The sequence below is a fragment of the Rhinopithecus roxellana genome, chromosome 9, assembly GCF_007565055.1.
Source record: "Rhinopithecus roxellana isolate Shanxi Qingling chromosome 9, ASM756505v1, whole genome shotgun sequence".
Taxonomy (NCBI): Eukaryota; Metazoa; Chordata; class Mammalia; order Primates; family Cercopithecidae; genus Rhinopithecus; species Rhinopithecus roxellana.
In genome coordinates this window covers 125,589,261-125,609,429 of record NC_044557.1, presented here as the reverse complement: position 1 = coordinate 125,609,429, position 20,169 = coordinate 125,589,261, and the positions used below count along the sequence as shown (strand labels likewise).

Below are 20,169 nucleotides of genomic sequence, written 5' to 3'. Positions count from 1 at the left end.
GGATGAGGGATGCTGGTGTTCTGACCGTGCAGGTGCTTCCAGGCCATGCCGAAGAGCTTTGACTTGGGCCTCAGAGTCATGGGGTGCCATGGAAGGGGAGGAGGGGTCATGGAGTTTGTGTCACACGATTAGATGTTTTTCCCTTTGGAAAGACAATTGTGGCTACACTGGGAAAAATGAATTGGACATGGGATATAGAAGAGTTAGAAGGCAGACATTGGAGTCGAGGAAAAGGGGTCATGATAGTTGGGGATAGGGAGGCTTGGGTAGTGAAAGAAGAAGTGAGGGGGTGCTGCAGGTATCTGGGAGGGGACAGTCGCTAGCTGTGGTGGCAGATTGGATGTGGGGAGTGAAGGAAAGAGAAGAGATAAGGACAGCTAAAAAGCAGGAGCATGGCAGGCCCGTTCCCAAAGGTGGGGGATGCTGGCAGAGAAGCCGTTTTAGGGTGGGAGGACATCCTGTGTGGTGTTGCAGTGTTCAGAGGAGATATCCCATAGGGTGCACTTTGGATTGTGAGCACGTGGGTTTCGGCTGGGCCATTGACAGACCTCAATGGATTGTCCTGGGAAACCAACTGCTGTGGAAAAAATAGAAAACTCTATAATTTTGATTTTTTGAATTCAAACATTTTCACCCTAGACAATAAGAAAAGAATCTAACAATGACAAAGGAAATTAATACAAATAAATGTCTTGCCTAGTCTTTCTATTTTCATTTTTATGTTCTTCTGCCATTCTTTTCCCGTAAATATTCATATTTTAATTAGTTGTCATTATAATCTACGTAGAAGATGTAATAGGGTTGTGTTTCCTTACCATTATCCCAAATATTTTCCCACATTTCTATATCTCTCTCAAGGCTGCATTTAAAATATGTTGGGTAATATTCCATTCATTTGATAAATCATAAATGGCAATTTTCTAAGCAATTTCTCTACTTTTGGATATTTAGTTGATTTTAAGATTTTGTTAATACAGGTAATACTTTCATAAATATTATGTATGTCGCCTTTTTTTCTCTTGCATTTTTTTCTTAAGATAAATTCTTACAAGTGGGATTCGTGGGTTTAAAGAGTTTGAATAGATTTCTGACTTGTGATATGGGTCAAGGCAAATGTTTTCCAAACCACTGACAGGGCTGTGAGGCAAGAACCAAAGGGTAGAACTTTGATCTCCACATGGAAGCTCAGCATGTTTATTTGAATTCAGTAACCAGTGGTCCTAACCAGATCCGTGAATGCTTGACAAGGTCCTTCTGTCACATATCTAGGACCTTCCATCACACATCTGCTAATCATGCCAGGTAGTGGCTACAAAGCTCCATCAGGCCACTGAGCTCACCACCTTGCCCTCAGAACCCTGGGCTACCTCCTCCCTTTTCCCAGGCTTTCTGCTTGTGGGAATGCCACAATAACTTCAGAACTAGTGGAAGCCCCAGAAGGGAATTGAGGGAATTCCTAAGCGCTACCTGAACTAGTGAACCCTGTAAGCCTCAGGCTCTAAAAGATGTGCATCGGTACTGCAGAGGCTGCCTGGGGTTCCCATGGGTTTGGATGGGTGCTCAAGATCTTCCATGACCTGGTCTCAGTCTAAGAGATTTACTTGCCATTGCTTCTCAAAATAGCACCTCCACTCCACCAAGACAGATTATTCTCTGGCCCAGGAAGATGACTCCTGGCCCTCACTCAAGTTGCTCCCTCACCCTCGCCTTTGCAAACCTGACTTTTCCTTTGGACTCCAGGAGTGGCAGTGCCTTCAGGCAGCACATCTGACTTCCCACCCGGCAGCTCTCCTGCTACAATCTCCTGCACTCCTGCAGAACTCTCGTCCACATGGCAGGACTTAGCATAGAATTATATGCCTTCTTTAATGTTTGTTTTTGCAATTGTTATTTCTTGAAGATAACTGTACTCTCCTCGAGGGCAGGAACCGTGTCATCCTTCCCTAGACCCCTCTAAGCCTGGCTTCGGTGCTGAGCCCTTTGCCTGAGCCCAGCCAATCCAGTGTGACCCATTACATCAAAGCGTCTGTGCCCATGATGCAGTGTGAAGCGTCCTAGCTATCCTTGTCTTTTGTGTTTTCCATATAAGTGCTCATATTCAAAACTTGCTGAGGATATTATTTTAAAAATGCTCATAGATGGGGAATACTCATATTCTCTATTGATCACAGTTTGGGGGATTGTAAGATCAAATTAATGCTGGAAAACAATAACCTGGTCACTTATTACTTCTGAGTCCTTGATGTCTACTACGATGGGAAGGGTGACTGGTTAGAAGGACCTGGGGGGATAAGGAGCAGTTGGAGGCACTGGAATATCTCTCTGGCCCTTAAGAAGGCTGGTGTCTTTGGCCTGGGTGAACAGTGCTTGTATTATAGTGAAATGACATGTTCTGCTATTGTGTTTCTTGAAAAATTGGTTCCAGTGGTACCTTGCCCTTTTTACTTCTCACTTTAAATACCAAGTGCATCAGTGTTCTGGTTGTTAGGAGTCTTCAGGGGGACCCACCCCCAGTTCAGCCTGGAAGTTGGAGCTTTCCTTGTTTTCTAGAGATGGCCTGGCACAAGAGGGACTCTGGCCGGATATCAGGAGCCTTCAGGCCGGGCTGGGTCTGTAGCCACCCATTGTCCAGCTCTGCACAAGCTCAGACCTCAGCCTACTCATTTATAAAATGACATACCTGAACTAGATGATCTTTAGGCCCTTCTGCAACAGAGATTAAAAACAAAACGATTGAAGCTCTCTTCAGAGGGTAAGCTGGGGTGCATTTTTAACTCAAAGGAGAAATAGGCTCATTGACACATTTAATGACATGTGTTAGTATGTGTTAGAACTTTACACTTAAACTTGCATTTCTTTCTTTCTTTTTTTTTTCTAGCCAAACATCATGTCAATGGCAACAGAACAGTCGAACCTTTCCCAGAGGGAACACAGATGGCTGTATTTGGTAAGATATCAACTCTGAAAGAAAACCCAAATTGTGTGCAAAGACTAGTGCCAAATTTCTTAGTTTTAGCAAGTGTCCTCAGGGCTTCAAAATCTGGGCTCTTCTAGATATTTACAAGTTGTTACAGCCAAGAAAACTATTGAGTTCCTAGTAATTTCTGGGGTTGGAAAAGCTTATTCCATAGAATTTAGTGTGCTTTATTTTCTCTCGTTGACAACCAAATATCAAACTGAGTATGCTATTTCTTATGTCCACACTGTGAATTAACCTGCTAATTTAGGGTTTGAGTTTTTCTTTACTAGCAGGGATTTTTTTTTTTTTTCCCACATGGATATATCTCACTTTGTTAAGGACTGGGATTTAAGTAGTTTTGACTTGTTATTCCACAAAAGTCAGTCTAATTGAATGATCTCTTTCTTCTCCATCATGAATTAAGCACGCTCCTTAAGAGAAAACGTTCAATCCCTGAGTGGTATACTTACAATGTATCATTGCGTGTTCCAGCAGAACTTCTCTGTTAAAATTCCAAACTGTTGGGTGAAGAGGGTCCTTTTTAATCCGTGTTTCCTTCCCTCCACGCCTCATGTCATCTAAACTTCCTTCAGAATATCTCTGCACATGGCCCTTCCTTTGCCTGCCTTCTTTTCTCCATTCCTTTCCTTCCTTACCTCCCCTTCCTTTGGGCCCCCCTCCCACCTCCCCTCCCCTTCTCTCTAGCAATGCTCTGGGGTTCATCCCTGTGTTACCCACTGAAAATGACAACCTCTGTCCTCTGGAATTTCAACTGGACATTCAGCTGCCTCCCCTGGTTCCTTCCCCTCCACCTTTAGACAGGTTCTGTGATGTCTCTCATCCTAAAAACGTGAAGTCCCCTGATTTCACGCCTCCTGTAGGCTTCTGTCCTACTCTGGTCTTGATGGTAATCTCCTTTGAGGGTACAAAACTGCTTTGAAACCCTGAAGTGCGTTTGAACTGGAAATTAGCCTCAGAACAACCTGGTCTGTAAATGAGCACATTCAAAATAGATTGTTCCCTTATTCCCAGAGATGGAACCAGAATTAGGCATCAGTGAGGATTAGCAGCTGGAGAGTTATAAACAGGGACCCAGTTCCACTTCAGTGTTGGTAAGTCATGCTCTGTGTAGGCTATCACCTTTTAAAATATGCTGATCAGTGATTAGAAATCATTATGCTCAGAAATTTAAATGGAGAAGTTGATTTTGTAGAAGGCCTAGTGGACTCTCTAAAACATGTGCTAAAATGTTTGATTTGCTAACTTGCCTGTCCCAGCATGGTGTCTGTTATCATGGGACAGCAAATGTCACATGTATCAATGTTCAAAGGGTTCTTTTGATGATTTATTTATTTATTTTCCAGTCTCTCAGATTTGCCAACCCCAGGCATATGGGAAACTAGGTCTTATGTCATATTGGGAAACAGTAAATGACACTAACCCATTATTAGTGGGTTTCCCTCTGTTGTGATATTGAAGTAAAACTTCTTTCTTGAAGGGCAGACTCAGTACCAGATGGGCTGATGACATTGTTTGACTACAGAATTGGAAATAACAGGGAATAAGGTTCTGTGGCAAGCCTTTTTTTTTTTTTTTTTTTTGCAGCAGGGGGTTGGGGTGGACAGGTTTGGTTTATAGCGGCTTACTCAACATCCTTACCCAAGGCCTTCATTGTTTGACTTTCAACAAGCAACTTCCCTCTCTAAGCCTCATTTTTCGATGAGGAGGCTGACGGGTGAGCTCTAAGGCCTCTGCAACTCTAGGCCCTTGGCCTTTACCTCTTATGTATTCAGGACTGAAGGCTCTTGGAGCAGGAGGCAGCCCCTGGGAGGCCCACTGTGCATGGCCAGCATGTGTGATTTTAGAAGAGATGAATCATGTGCATAATTTCTACAAGTTAACAACATAGAAGAGGCAGAATTATACACATCATAAAATAGAATACGTTTGACATCTAAGAATTCTTACTTTAGAAGTGCAGTTTAGCTCTTCCAGATGCTTAAATTAAGGTCCTATTTTGGTTAAGTATATGCAAGCATTTCATATTAATGTCTTGAAAATGATTCTCACTTTCTATTGCTTGTCCCCCTGGCCTAGGGTGGAGTAGGGGATTTGGGTGGTTTTGAGGGTGGGTTTCTGCCATTCTGGGTTGTTTATCACTGCAATGGAAAGGTCAACTCAGCACAATGCTTGACTCTTGGGAATACATTGGGCATTTCATCCTGCCAGCCAGCCCCTTGCAAAGCTGATGGACTCATACTCCTCTTCCTAGCGAGGCCATGTGACTTATCCAGAGCCACTTGGCCACAGAGGTGGTTGGTGGAACTAGAGTTTGAGCCCAAGTCTAATTGACCCTGAATCCATGTTCTTGTCATGATATTCCCTGACTTTCTCTGCACTGGTTCAAGGAACCCTGGGAAGGCCTGATAGATTCAGAGACAACTTTCAGCTGGATCCATGCACAAAAGCATGATTTGCAGCCAAGCCCATTCAGCACATCACTTTGTATACTTGCATGCCTTCCCAGAGTGCTCTGAAGGAGTCTTGAGAAGTAGCCTTTGCTGGAAGAATACTGGTTGGAGCAACATCTCCTACTACTATCATGCTTTTCCATTTGACCGTAGTAGCATGTATTCATGCACAGGAGGATGTCTTACATTCCCTTGGCTGTGAGTTCGCCAAAACAGTGATGACACTTGTACTTGTTCAAACCCATTCTTCAGCCTTGGAGGTCTTCATATTTTGTGATAAAATAGTATCACCAATTACAATATCATTTTTTTTTTTGAGATGTGTCTCACTCTGTTGCCCAGGCTGGAGTGCACTGGCACAATCTCAGCTCACTGCAGCCTCCACTTTCTGAGTTCAAGTGATTCTCCTGCCTCAGCCTCCCAAGTAGCTGGGATTACAGGCATGCATCACGACACCCACCTATTTTTTTTTTTTTTTTTTTTTTGTATTTTTAGTAGAGATGGGTTTTTTTCCATGTTGGCTAGGCTGGTCTTGAATTCCTGACCTCAAGAGATCCTTCTGCTTCAGCCTCCCAAAGTGCTGGGATTACAGGCATGAGCCATTGCACCTGGCCACAATGTCATTATCTATTGGTTAATCATTTGAATATACCTTACCTTTAGAATGCTACCAACATAAGAACTTTGAAATTTAATCCACTCTACAAATGACTATTGAACTGCCATGAAGCTTTTAGATTAGAATGTGAAATGTCAGGAAGGACAGAGGGAGTGTGGGATAAAGGCATTCCAAGGTGAGAAATGCATGAATGGGTCATATCAAGGGATCAGAGAATAGATAGATGATTTCTTAGAAACTGTCCCTGGCATACAGTCTTCACAGATTTCCTTTTGTAGCCCAACAGTTAGTTTTTCTTCTGGTCTTGTTTTTCTGCCCCCACCATTCTTAGCTTCCTCTGTGGCTCTCCCTCTCCTCTGCCCTTTCAGACAATGAGAACAAAGGTAATAGGCTTGGTCCTCCTGGCGGCTTCTCCTGCCTGTGTGTGATGCTCTCTTTCAAGTCAGTGGGAGCCCTCTGCTTGCAAGCTGGAAGTGGAGCCACACATTTTGCAATTACTTCCTGTCTTTGTTCCTGGTGGCTGTGAGTGCCCTTTGGCTCTCACCCCTTTGATGTTTAGAGCGCCCGCCCTGTGTAGTGGGCATCATTGTGCTCCTTTATAAGCAGATAAACTGAGGCACTCAGAGATTAAAGAAATATGGCCGAGGCTCCCTCAGATATGAGAATATCTTTTGCCACCCTGCTGGGCCTGTCTTAGAAAGGTTTTCTCTGGCTGTCAATATGTTAATGAAAGTGACAGTCTGTTGACCACGGGCCACTCTGTCCACGTGAAGGGCCTGGTTCCAGCCTCAGTGGAGGTGTTTGTTCTCAGCACAGACCAGCTACTCATTGCCTTAAAAATACTCCACAGTCAAGAAGATGTAATTTCACAAGAAAATCAAAGCTTACTAATTGAAAAGACTGGAAAATGCAGGGCCGGGGATTCCAAGCTTAATTTGTGAAGATTTTTGGTACAATTAAAAAATACCTTATACAAAAAATTAGCTGGGTGTGGTGGCATGCACCTCTAATCATAGCTACTTGGGAGGCTGAGGCAGGAGAATTACTTGAACCCCGGAGGCGGAGGTTGCAGTGAGCCGAGATCGTGCCACTGCACTCCAGCCTGAGTAATGGAGCGAGGCTCTGTCTGAAAAAAAAAAAAAGTAAACTTTACTATCTTTGAACATAAATTTGTCATCCAAACTAGGATACATTTGAGAGTGAAAAGGGTGCTATGAACAATTATACTGAAATAATGAGGGATAAACCTGGAGGATTTTAGGTAGCTAGGATATAATGTGTCCCTGTAATGAGGTCGTATATTATAAAATATTGCACCAAGAATAGTAAATACACACCGAGTTAAGTAGAAATGGAAAAATAATGAACTTGGATAGACAAAATAAAGTGAACAAATGAAAAAAATTGCAATGACGTAGACTGGATTGTATATTATGTCACATCCACACTAGTAGTTTTGCTAACTTTGGAGATTATATTCTATAAATATTGTTGTATTCTTTCTGAATAATTTCAGTTTGAAAGTTAATTCATATTCATAAAACCTAGTTTATGATACTTCAGTAAGAGTAAGGGAAGGGATCTGATTTTACAGTTGCAGTTTTAATATTGTACTAATACTTTCCAGGGATGTAGGGTAATTATTTCTTCATTACTTGAGATATTCAGATGCTAGAGTGGTCATCCTTAACCAGTTCGGAAGTGGCTATGTAGCCTTTAAGACCCTTTCTTCTCAATTACTGAGAATTGACTTTGTTTTGGAACATTGAAACATTAAAAAAAATTCTGCTAACTCAAAATTCTTTGAACTCATCATTATTTATTTTTTAATTTAAAATTTTTGTGGGTGCATAGTGGGTGTATATATTTACAGGGCATGCGAGATGTTTTGAGACAGGCATGAAATGTGTAGTAATCACATCATGGAAATGGGGTGTCCATCCCCTCAAGCATTTATCCTTTGTGTTACAAACAATCCAATTACACTCTTTTAGTTATTTTTAAATATACAGTTCTTACTATAGTTCTCCTGTTGTGCTATCAAATGCTAGGTCTCATTCATTCTTTCTCACTATTATGTTTTGCATCCATTAACCATCCCCATCTTCTCGCATACCCCTACTACCTACCCTTCCCAGCCTTTGGTAACCATCATTCTACTCTCATCTCCATGAGTTTAATTGTTTTGATTTTTAGATCCCACAAGTAAGTGAGAACACATGGTGTTTGTCTTTTTGTGCCGGGCTTATTTCACTTAACAATGTTGTTGCAAGTGATAGGATCTCATTCTGTTTGATGGCTGAGGAGTACTCCATTGTGTACATGTACCACATTTTCTTTTTTTTTTCTTTTGCGACGGAGTCTCGCTCTCACCCAGGCCGGAGTACAGTGGCGTGATCTCGGCTCACTGCCACCTCTGCCTCCCGAGTTCAAACAATTCTCCTGCCTCAGCCTCCCGAGTAACTGGGATGACAGGTGCGTGCCACCACGCCTGGCTAATTTTTTGTCTTTTTAGTAGAGACGGGGTTTCACCGTGTTGGCCGGGATGGTCTCGATCTCCTGACCTCGTGATCTGCCTGCCTCAGCCTCCCCAGGTACCACGTTTTCTCCTGTGGACACTTAGGTTGCTTCCAAATCTTGGCTATTGTGAACAGCTGCTGCAGCAAACCTGGGAGTGGAGAGGTCTTTTCGATACACTGATTTCCTCTCTTTTGGGTACATACCCAGCAGTGGGATTGCTGGATCTGAAGGTATGAACCTGTACCATTTAGGAACTCATGTCCAGGCTATTCGGTGAAAGGTAAGATTCTGCAGTGAGAAACCATAATGTTCAGAAATTGATACCAAGCAGCAACAGCAGAAGGACCTCTGCAAATTCTTTGGATTGTCATGAATTTTTAGGCTCCCAGTAACCTGACGGCAATGTCTCTCTGACCTCAAACCACTGGAAAACATGTTTTTTGGGTCAGATTCTCTGAAGATTTTTCAAACAAGTCGGGGGAGCAAAAGCCAAGCCGGGGCCTTAGGAAAATGTGCTGTTTGTCACACGGCACATCTCCGTTGACAGCCTAAGGTGCCAAGTGCTCACGGGGCCTTTTCTTGAACAGCTGTGTGGATGGACTGGTCCCGGAGCAGGGGCCCGCGGCTGACAGCGGCCCAGAGACGTGCCCCTCTCTGGGGTATTCACCTTCGGCCCCTCCAAGGAGGGTGACATCCATGTAAGAGGAACCAATCACCAGAAATTGTTTCCCCCCTGATGTGAATGGGAGGTGAGTTCTGAATCAGCCCTGGTTATTTGTCTGCCAGCCAAGAAAACATCATTGGAAGCAGCCGGCAATATGTCAGACTTCAAAGGGAAGTGTCTTGGTGTCTCATTGGCACACATCCAGCATGATGTTGGTAAACAACCGAGTCCTGGTGTGGTGTATTTCTCCCTGAATCTTGACTGGAAACTACTGAAGCCCGTTCTGTGAGCTCTGGAGGGGCAACCACTCATTCCAGGAAAAAGGCCAGAAAGAATGACATTGTAATGTGTTTGTAATTAGCCAAACAATCTAAATTCACAAGATGGTCAGAACTGCAGGCTGCTAGCTGATGCAAAGTTCTTAAATGGTAGAGCACTTGGGGAGATAAAAATAGGCCTTCCTCCCTGGGTAATTTCAAGTACCTTGAGGGGGCAATGGTCATTGGAGACATAGTTTAAGATGCATTTTATTTTATATATCCTGTGCATGATGGCAACTTTTATTTTCTTCTTGAGTGTAGAGAAGTCAGATAATATAGAGAAGGAGAAAGAGACCTTTGAAAACCTGTGTCGAAAATCTCTTTTGGTTTGGAAAGCGTTGGCTGTTATGGTGCAGCCACGTTGACCTGGGCTGGTCCAGAAAAGAACAAGTTATGGAGTCACAGAGGAGGGTGGGTTTGGATGTTTAGAGCGTGGAACGTGGACTATAGGTTGGAGGATGGCGCGGAATTCTTTGTAGAGGGGAGTAGGTTAGATAATGTTTCATATAATAACACTTCGCTGGTATAGAGAGCACTTATCCATCAACTTCACCCATTTGGCTTGTAAGTAAGAACCAGAAAGTGAAGCCGTCCTCCCACAAAAAGGTTATGGAGGAGTCTGTAAAGAATTCAGAATTGCCAGAGGTCACTGGAGTCCTATAATCCTGTTGACTCTAGACAAGTTTTTTCCACCTTCTTAAGCCCCATCTCTCATCTGTGACATGACGAGAAAGCTGTTTACCTCCTAGGACTGTTGTCAGAGTGTCAGGAAATGAGGCATCAAGCCCTTGGCATAGGGATGACAGACCAGCCGGACAGGTGCTCCCTGGCGGACCACCTGCTCTCCTCACTCTGGATGAGCTGTGATCAAGTCCCTGGGAGAGTGACGCCAACATCACTAGGCTCTGTGGGGTCCATCCCCTCTCCTTCATAACACCAGATGAGTCCCGTAACTCGGGGATTTTGAAGGGTAACAGGCAACATTAGTTGATAACTCACCTAATATTGGCTGGATACTGAGAAGCCCATGTTATTAAACTCTCTGTCAGCCTCACTCTCACCACTTGTCCAAGTGAGACTGGTTGTTTGCTTCTGTGTCAATACAGAGCTCTCGGAAAATACTGTATTTCTCTTTTGGCCTCAACTGTAAAGCTGATCAGATGTGGCTAATTTTTTCACTCTTTGCAGTAGTGTACAGCGACCACCCGCTTGACTGACCTTTTTGCCTTTAAGTTTTGACAACGCGAGAGAGATTTATTTTACAAATGTGGTGGACATTTCTTAAATTTCTACAGAGAAAATACATTCAACAGGATGTGCAGGAGAAACAAATATTTTCTAGTGCTTCTCCGTTAATTAAATTTTTTAAGAAGAGAAACATAGGTATAGAGAACAACTAAAACTAAAAAAGTTACTCATTATTCAGTTCAACCCAACTAGCATTTTTAAGAAAAATACAGAGCAGTCAAGGATCAAATGCAGATAATATAAAACATAATATTCTTTTTCTTGTTCTCACTCTCCCCAGCCATTTATCTTGGGCCTGGTTATGAAATGGATTAAAGGAAAATTAAAATATATGCAAGACACAGCCAGCTAACATGCATTAGAATTAGGTAAATATTAGGCCAAAGGAAAAGTAAGTGAAATGAAATACGCAAAGAATGCATGTCGTAATTTTACATAATTTATAAAACTTGATCATAAATTTGGCTCTATGTTTCCTAGCAACAACATGAAGAAAAATCAGTTGGTTGCATGATGGACTTCATTTTTAAAAAATTGCGGTAACATATACATAATATAAAATTTATCATTGTAACCATTTTTTAAGCATATGGTTCAGTGGTGTTAAGTACCTTCACATTGTTGTGCAGCCATCACCACCATCTAGCTCCAGAATTATTTTATCTTCCCAAAGGGAAGCTCCATAGCCACTAAGCTCTGTCTAGTCCTCCTTCCCCCAGCCCCTGGTAACCCCTATTCTGCTTCCTGTCTCTCTAAATTTGACTACTCTAGGGACCTCCTATAGATAGAATCATATAGTAATTACCCTTTTATGAATGGCTTATTCTACTTAGTGTAATGTCTTCAGAGTTCATCCATGTTTCACTGTGTATGAAAATTTCCTTCTTATCCCATTGTATCTATAGACCACATTTGGTTTATCCATTCACCTGTCAATCAGTACTTGAGTTGCTTCTGCCTTTTGGCTGTTGTGGATAAGGCTGCGATGAACCTGAGTGTACAAATCTCTCTTCAGGTCCCTGCTTTCCATTCTTTTGGGTGTATACCCAGGGATGGAATTGCTGGAGCATATGGTAATTCCATGTTTAATTTTTTGAGGAGCTGCCATATCATTTTCCACAACAGCTATACTTTTACATTGCCACCAGCGAACCACAAGGGTTCCAATTTCTCTGCATCCTTGCCAACCCTTGTTATTTATTTATTTTTGAAAATTATAGCCATCCTAATGGGTGTGAAACGGTGATGGATTTCAGTTTTACTTACTGATTCTAAAAATGTACATGCTTGGGGGGATCACACATATTTTGGATTCTGGAACCAGGAAGAAATTTCTTTCAAGAGTACTTAGGACACTGTACTGCAAGGCATTCAGCAGCACTGCTGATGGCACCCTTGGAGTGAGCAGTGCGTGAGTCTCGTGGCTGTTTGTCACACTGCTCTTCCCTTTGGGCTCGTGACCTTCTCCCAACAAGGGACGATTTGACCCTTGCATCCCTGCAGTTGCTAGCATGTTTGTCTGGTGGCTCTGGTTTAACCCAGAAGTTAGTTGTATTATATCTAAAACAAGCAGTGGACCAGCTATCTTTTAGGAGATTTTCTGTCAATATCATTTCTCTCAGTTGAGTTTTAAAAGATATTTGTTTTTTACTTTGCAATTGTGAAAGATTTCAAACAAAAATAGCTTAGTATAATGAAGCCTTGCTCGCTCAGCTTCCACAGGTCTCAGTTACGGCTAAATGTGCCTTGTCTACATCCCCACTCCCTCCCCCCCTCTATCCTAGCATATTTAAAGCAGATCTCAGCTACCCTATCAACTCATCCATGAATATTTTGGTATATATCTCTAAAAGATAAGATGAATTTTTAATACCTAAAATATACTTTTTAAATATCATCAGATCTCCAGTGAGTCCATTTCCCCTGCTGTCTCATAAATGTTTTTTAAAACTGTTTCTCTGAATCATGAGCCAGATAGCCTATACATTGCAATTGGTTGATATAAATAGTTTCTTTTCATCTGTAAGTTCACCCCTCTTTCTCTCTCTCTCTCTTTCCCTTGCTATTTATTTGTTTAAGAAATTAAATAATTCAGCCTGTCCTATTTCCTTCAGTCTTGACCAAATGATCGTGTTCATTTGTCCTCTTGTATTTTCTACAAACCGAGAGTTAGAGGCCTGATCAGCATCCGTAAGTGGTGGTGTGTTTCATTCAGGAGGCATTTAATACCTGGTTCCTTTCCTTTTCTTCTCCTCTTCTCCTCTTCTCTTCTTCTCTCCTCTCTCCTCTCTCCTCTCTCCTTTCTCTTGTCTTGTCTTGTTTTCTTTTCTTTTCTTTCATTCAGAGACAGAATCTCACAATGTTGCCCAGGCTGGAGTGTAGTGGCGCAACCTCAGCTCACTGCAACCTCTGCCTCCCAGGTTCTCCTCAGCCTCCTGAGTAGCTGGGATTACAGGCGTCCACCACCACACCCAGCCAATTTTTGTATTTTTAGTAGAGATGGGGTTTCACCATGTTGACCAGGCTGGTGTCTAACTCCTGACCTCGGGTGATCCACCATCTTGGCCTCCCAAAGTGCTGGGTTTACAGGTGTGAGCCACTGTGCCCGGCCCTGGTTCCTTTTCTTTTGGTGAAGTTAGCAACCCCTTACTGATCATCGTCTCAATCCATTATTTACTTGGAAACTGCAAATATTCTAATTCTAGCATTTTTTACATTTGTGAGCTGAAATATTTCTATAAATAGAGACTTCTCTTTATCAACTATTTGGTTACTGTGAGATCCAGTTTGCTGAAGAAAGCAGGGTAAGTGGTGATTTTCCGTACCTACCGTTTTTGCTCCATGTATCTGACCATGGCTTTAAATGTATACTCCCAAGTCAAAGCATATGTTTGGACAGTGGTTTAAGTCAAAAGCCATTTAACAAAGGGTAGAAACCTCCTTAATTTGACAGAATGACCATTTTCACTTGGGCATTTAACCAGATTATTGAAATTTGTAACCAGTTGGGTGAATACTTGAAAATAGAGCCACAGTACACAGATTGCCGCAACAGATTTGAGTAAAGCAAGAAGCAGGCACACTGTCAGGTGGCAGAAGGCAGGTTCTCAGGCAAAGCTCTCTCCACGGAGCAGCGATCTTCTCTGTCGTTCTTTCCCCAGATCTTGTGACCAGGGGACATGCTGCAGTGCAGGTTTGAGTCCTGATCCTCAGTAGCTCAGGTTTAAAAAAGCAACTACAGAGAGGGCCTGAGGGTTGGAGGAGGTCTTGCTTCTAGATGTGGAATGCCTTCAAAATGTTAAAATGATAGAAATGGAGAAGCAGTCAAGACAGTACAAAGCCCGCGCAGGGATGCTGCCCACAGCGAAGATTAACAGCTGGGCCATTTCACCTGGAGCGCTTTTTCACGCCTCTGATTAATAATCGTGAATGAGTTTGAGGGTAGCAGAAGACACTCCCCAGAGTAGATTTTCCATGCTTCCAGTTCTCACAGAAGGTGTAGGTAAAACTGTCCGTGGTTATCACTGCCACATGTTTGGGGATTCAAGAAGGGGAGATGTTTACTGACCCACTCCTTTTTAATCTCATTCGTATCTCATGTATGTATTTTTGTAAGTGGTCTCAAATTCTTTTTCGGAACAATGTTGTGTATGAATAAGGTAAATAAAAATTAAACAGTTCCCATGAATGAAATTTGTTAGGTCCAGTACAGTGTACACATTTTTTTTTTTTTTTCCTGGTAGGCAATCAAAATCAAACAGTGCCAGTTCCATTTTTCCAGGAATAACTGGGAATGTTACCACTGAAAGCCTAGGAAGTGGGATTCTGTTAAAGCAACATGGTTGAACTGTGTGGAGAAATAGACATTTAGCTTGACATACCTTAGGCCCAAATAGTGTGAACAATGTTGCAAGAACCTGTGAACTTTCCCTAAATTCTTATGTACAGAGTCTTAAAAGCCCATGATAATTGTATTATTATGTGTTCATAACCACTAGGTGTTATTAGGAGAAACACTTTTCATCATCCTGGGTCATCAGTGTTCCAGACTTAGACAAAGAATTATAGTTGACCAAGACCAAATTTACTTGCTGAGCCCACTGACCTTGGGAGCAACAGTGGTGCCTGCAGATGGATGTCTTTCTGATATAGGTCCCACCCTATATACTTCCAGATTTCAGCTGAGATTCCAACATTCATGGTAATATGGAAATAATCAGTGATACAGCATGGTAGACATTACCATGAACAAACTCAAAACGATCTTTCAAACATATGCTTAGCATAAGCTGAGTGAACACGTCCTCAGATGTGGCCTTCAAGAACCAAGCCTACTCAGGGTGAATCAGCGCTGTGTTTTTGTAGGAAAAAAAATCTTATTTTTTTGGCCATATGTCTGTTCTCTCCTAAAAACCCCTATACAGTCCTTTGAATCTCAACCATCTTTTAATGTGATGACCCTTTTCCAGTTTCCTGATTTCCATAATTCTGCCCCTTGTCAGGTCAGGATGGAGCTGTTTCTAGTGGGAGTCTGCGTCCATCTTGCTTGCAGCACCCTCATATGGATTCAGTGCTTGGTGACATTCTTATTACCCTTTCTTCCACTAGCATTCTGTTTCCTCAGCATATGACCTTTGTCAGGGTGGCAGTGACACTCACATTGGGAAGCATGGAAGAGTTTTGATTCATCTCACAAGGACATTAAGGGAGGACTGGGGAGGGTCATCTGGGGAATTTCAGGAATGTGTTGACACTAGGAGCAGGAAGTGACAGCTACCTGAGGACAGATGAGCCCGGGAACCATTTCCCAGTTCCTTGCTCTTGGCTGAAGAACTTGTGCCTGGCAGGTGTGTCTTTGGCCAGGCCTAACGTTGACAGCTCTTCAGTACAGATATGCAGCGGGGTGGCCACATGATGGGGAAAGCCCACTGGCATGGAGTCTGTGTGGGGCTCTACTTTCCCATGGGCAGAAAATGAGAGCTGCCTTCCTGAGTGAATAGCCGGTGCATGCTGTAATCCTGCTGCCAACCCTAATACATAGGTCTGCAGTGACACATAAGAAATGACCAGGCCTCTGCACCAACTGAATGACAAATAGCTTTTCAATTGCCGTGAAGGTTTCGGTAACTCTATTGAAGTTTTTGTCCCCTTTTTTCTCTCATATAAGACGTGTTTACTCTACCTCGCAACGAAGAGGCTGTTAAACGCTTCTACCAGCACCACCCAGCTTTCCCATGTGTATATTAAGCTCCATATTATAAAAAATATATATATGTGTATATGTGTGTGTGTGTGTGTATATATGTGTGTGTGTGTGTATATATATATTTGTTCTTTACACTTAACTCTGAGATGAGAAAACTGAGGCTCAGAGACATTGACTTCCCCAGGGTAAGGCTACTAGTTAATGGCAGAACTAGTTAATGGTCTGGCACTGAGATTATTTATTCACATATTCATCAGATGGTTTATTTATTGCAACAGGAGACAAAAATATCTCTCCTCTCAAGGAGCTTATACTCCAGTAGGATGGGACAGAAAATTAGATAAATATGTAAAGCATATGGCATGTCAGATTATGATAAGTGCTGTTGATTAAAATAAAGCAGGGGAAGAGAATAGGAAATTACAGGCTATGGTTGAGGGGTTGTAATTTAAAATAATGTAGTCAGGGAAGGCATGAATGAAAAAGAGCTGAGAGAAGTGAGAGAGGTTGTCTTGCAGAGATTTATGGAAAAAGTGTCCCAGGCAAAAGGAATGCAAGTGCAAAGGCCCTGAGGCAGGAGTGGCCTGGCTGAGGCCTGTGTGGCTGGCCTGTAATCAGCAAGGGAGGAGAAGGAGCAGCTGAGGTCAGAGACTAGGAGACCATGAAGGGCAATTCATGGGTAATTCATGGGTAATCGTGGGGACTTTAACATTTATTTTGCATGCTATAGGAAGTCTAGAGGATTTAAGGCAGAGGTGTGACGTGACTGTTTTTTTTTTTTTTTTAAGTCACTTTGCCCTGTTGAAGATGGCATGTTATACTGGTGAGAGATGCAGCAGGAATACCACTTAGGAAGCTGTTGCCTCCTACTTCAGTACTTTTGGCTTGAACATAACTGCTTTTAATAAAAAAAAATAATAATAAAGCTTTAGGCCTTGTAGACCTTTCTCAAATGCCATATTTTCATAGTTTTGTAAGGTTTTCTTTCCTTCTGTTTTAAGAAGTTAAATAGCCCTTTTAAATAACACATTAGCTTGGCTATTATCAAAAATACAAAAGATGACAAGTGTTGTGAGGACTCTTACTGTTGGTGGGATTCTAAATTGGTACAGCCATTATGGAAAACAGTATGGAGATTTGTAAAAAAATTTAAAACAGGACTGTTATATCATTCAACAATTCTACTTCTTCATATCTAAAGGCAATGAAATCACTGTCTCAAAGAGATATTCATACTCTCATGTTCATTGAGGCAGTATTCACAACAGCCAAGATACAATGTCTATCAGTGGGTGCGTGGGTTAAAACCTGCAGTACATATACACAATGGAATACCAGGCAGTCTTAAGAAAGAGGGAAATCCTGTCGTTTGCAACAATATGGATTAACCTGGAGGATTATGCTAAATGAAGCCAGGCATAGAAAGACAAATAGTGCACCATCTCACCTATATGTGGAATTTTTTGAGAAGTCAAACTCATCAAAGCAGAGAGTAGAATGATAGTTACCAGGGGCTGGAGAGATGTTGGTTGAAGGATACAAAGTTTCAATTAGACTTGAAGAATAAGTTCTGGAGATCTTGGTGATGATAGTTAATAATAATAATATATTGTACACTTGAAAATTTATAAGAGAGTAGATTTTAAATGTTCTCACCACAAAACAATAAGTGTGTGAGGTGATAAGTATGTTACTTAGCGTAATTTACTTATTCCACAGTATGTACATATATCAAGACATCACGTTGTACACTATAAATAAAATTGTATTTGTCAATTAAAAAGTAAATTTATAAAAAGTGACACTAGCAAAACACAGATATAAGTCCCTAGAGAGTATTTAGGTATTATTATCACTTTACTTATAGGTCAATATTACTTGCATTTTTAGAGTGGTTTGAATTAAACCACTCAGAATCATGTTGAAAGTGTGCATTGGATCTCATACAAAATGGGTCATTTCATGAGAGTTGAAGTTGAGAAGCACTTCAGATTGTACTTCTGGTATACTTGGAATGGAGCACACGTCAAAGGAACATTGTAATGTGATTTAGAATATGAAATCAGTGCTTGAAATAAGATTAAAAGGTATTAATGAAGTAAATCAGCGTTTCCATCTATCTTTTAACTCTTTTACCTCCACAGTCCACTGGGATAGAATGTCAGATACTGGTTATCAGCCAAATTTGGGTTTCAGTCAGTGAATCTGAAGACAGGTCAACAGAAATTATCCAAACTGTAGCACATAGAGAAAAACTATTTTTATGGAATGAACAGATCCTCAGTGATTGTGAGAGAATGCCAGGTGGTGTAATGTATGTGCAATTGGAGTGTCACCAGAAGCCCAGACAGATACTGGGACAGAAAATGTATTTGAGGAAATAATGACCACAAATTTGATGAAAAATTGTAGGGGTGGAATTAAGATGAATGCCAAATCTAGAGGGTTAAAGGCAGGGGTCAAATCAAGACCATGGCACAAAAGGTGTTGGGTGGGGAGAAAGATTAATATAAAATGTGAAGACCCATCTTGCTCAAAGACCACCCCTGTTTCATTTCCCCACTCCCAATTCCTTTTAGAACAAATGGGTTTTGGTGACAGTGTGTTGAGATGGAACACACAGGCTTGGACTCACACCTGGGTTCAAATCCCAGCTCTACGTCTCACTAGTTCTAGGTCCATGGCAAATCACTACAGTCTGCATCCTAACATCATCATTTGTTCAATGGAGATAATGATATCTCTTTGGCAAGGCAGGTCTAAATGGTATAGAATATATATGTTTTATAGGGTGGTGATGGGCACATCATAGCTAGGCCCTCAGCAGATAGTAGCTTCCTTCTCCCACCAAACCAATTCTTCTTGTGGTTATCTGGTGTCACCATTCACCCACTTAGCTATAAACTGGATTAAGAAAATTACACTTTTTACAAAGGGCATCAAGAACTATGGAAATGATAGGATCATCTTTGCATTTTAGAATGATTGCTCCAGCCTCAGTGTGAAGAATGGCATGAGGGTGTGAGACAAGATTTGAAGAAACCAGGTTGGAGTCTCTTGCTAGTCCCCACATACCTCTTCATACCCTTCCCAAACAAACAAATGTATTCTCCTTTTTCACAAAAGACCTTGATTTTCCTATTTAAACCACAGCTTCAACTATTACCAGAAAAAATTATCTGGGTCCCCTTTTCTCAAGGGCAGAGAGGGCACACTCTTTAATGGGTTAGAGATGGGGGCTGGACCAGGTGGTAGTTTTGTGCATGGAGGCCAGTGAACAGAGCTGAGAGTCCCTCTACTGAGAGTCCCTGGATTCATCACCACCTCATTTCTAAGAGATTTGATTACTTCCCTGTCAGAGAGAGACACTCCTAATAGTACAGCTATGATCATATCATTCCTTTGCTGGGGAAATTTTGGTCAGTAGAAAGATTCCTGCACTCCTTAGTCTGACATTTAAGGTCCTGTAGAACCTAATTTCAATCTACTCTACTAGCCTTTTTAAAATGCATACTACTACTAGGGCCAGGTGCGGTGGGCTCATGCCTATCATCCCAGTACTTTGGGAGGCTGAGACAGAGGATCACCTGAGGTCAGGAGTTCGAGACTAGCCTGGCCAACATGGCAAAACCCCGTCTGTACTAAAAATACAAAAATTAGCTGGGCATGGTGGCACGTGCCTGTAATCCTGGCTACTCTGGAGGCTGAGGGAGGAGAATTGCTTGAACCCGGAGATGGAGGTTCCAGTGAGCCGAGATCGCATCATTGCACTCCAGCCTGGGCGACAGAGTGAGACTCCATCTCAAAGATAAGTAAATACATACATACATACATACAACTTCTCACCCAACCTGTGTTGAGGCCTTGTCGTCTTATCCCTTACTCTAACCACTTCACACTCTCCCACGTATTCAATTGAACTGCTACTCTTCCTTGAAGTCTCTGTGACTTTCCTCAGTCCTTCCCCCTCAACCCTTCTTTGTGCCTTTGTTCATGGGATAAGGTTTGTCGCCTTGCGTTATGATTAGAGATTGAATGGATTACCCATCTCTGCCTGTGCTTTTGGATGATAGGAACTGGTCTTGGATTACCAGGGCCTAGTCTCAGATATAAGCCCTGAATATAAATACTTGTTAGATGAATCACAGTCTTCACGTTGTTG

The 20,169-nt window shown here is 42.0% G+C and overlaps 1 protein-coding gene across 5 annotated transcripts in view; it reads left to right on the top strand.

Moving 5' to 3' along the window:
• MSRA (methionine sulfoxide reductase A) overlaps nucleotides 1-20,169 on the top strand; it is a 365,945-nt gene that overhangs the window by 142,765 nt on the left and 203,011 nt on the right. For all 5 annotated transcript variants that reach the window (XM_010353452.2, XM_030937674.1, XM_010353454.2 and 2 more), the window contains one exon: nucleotides 2,879-2,947. In XM_010353452.2, the coding sequence (XP_010351754.2) occupies nucleotides 2,879-2,947 (69 nt within the window). The remainder of the gene's footprint in view (nucleotides 1-2,878; nucleotides 2,948-20,169) is intronic.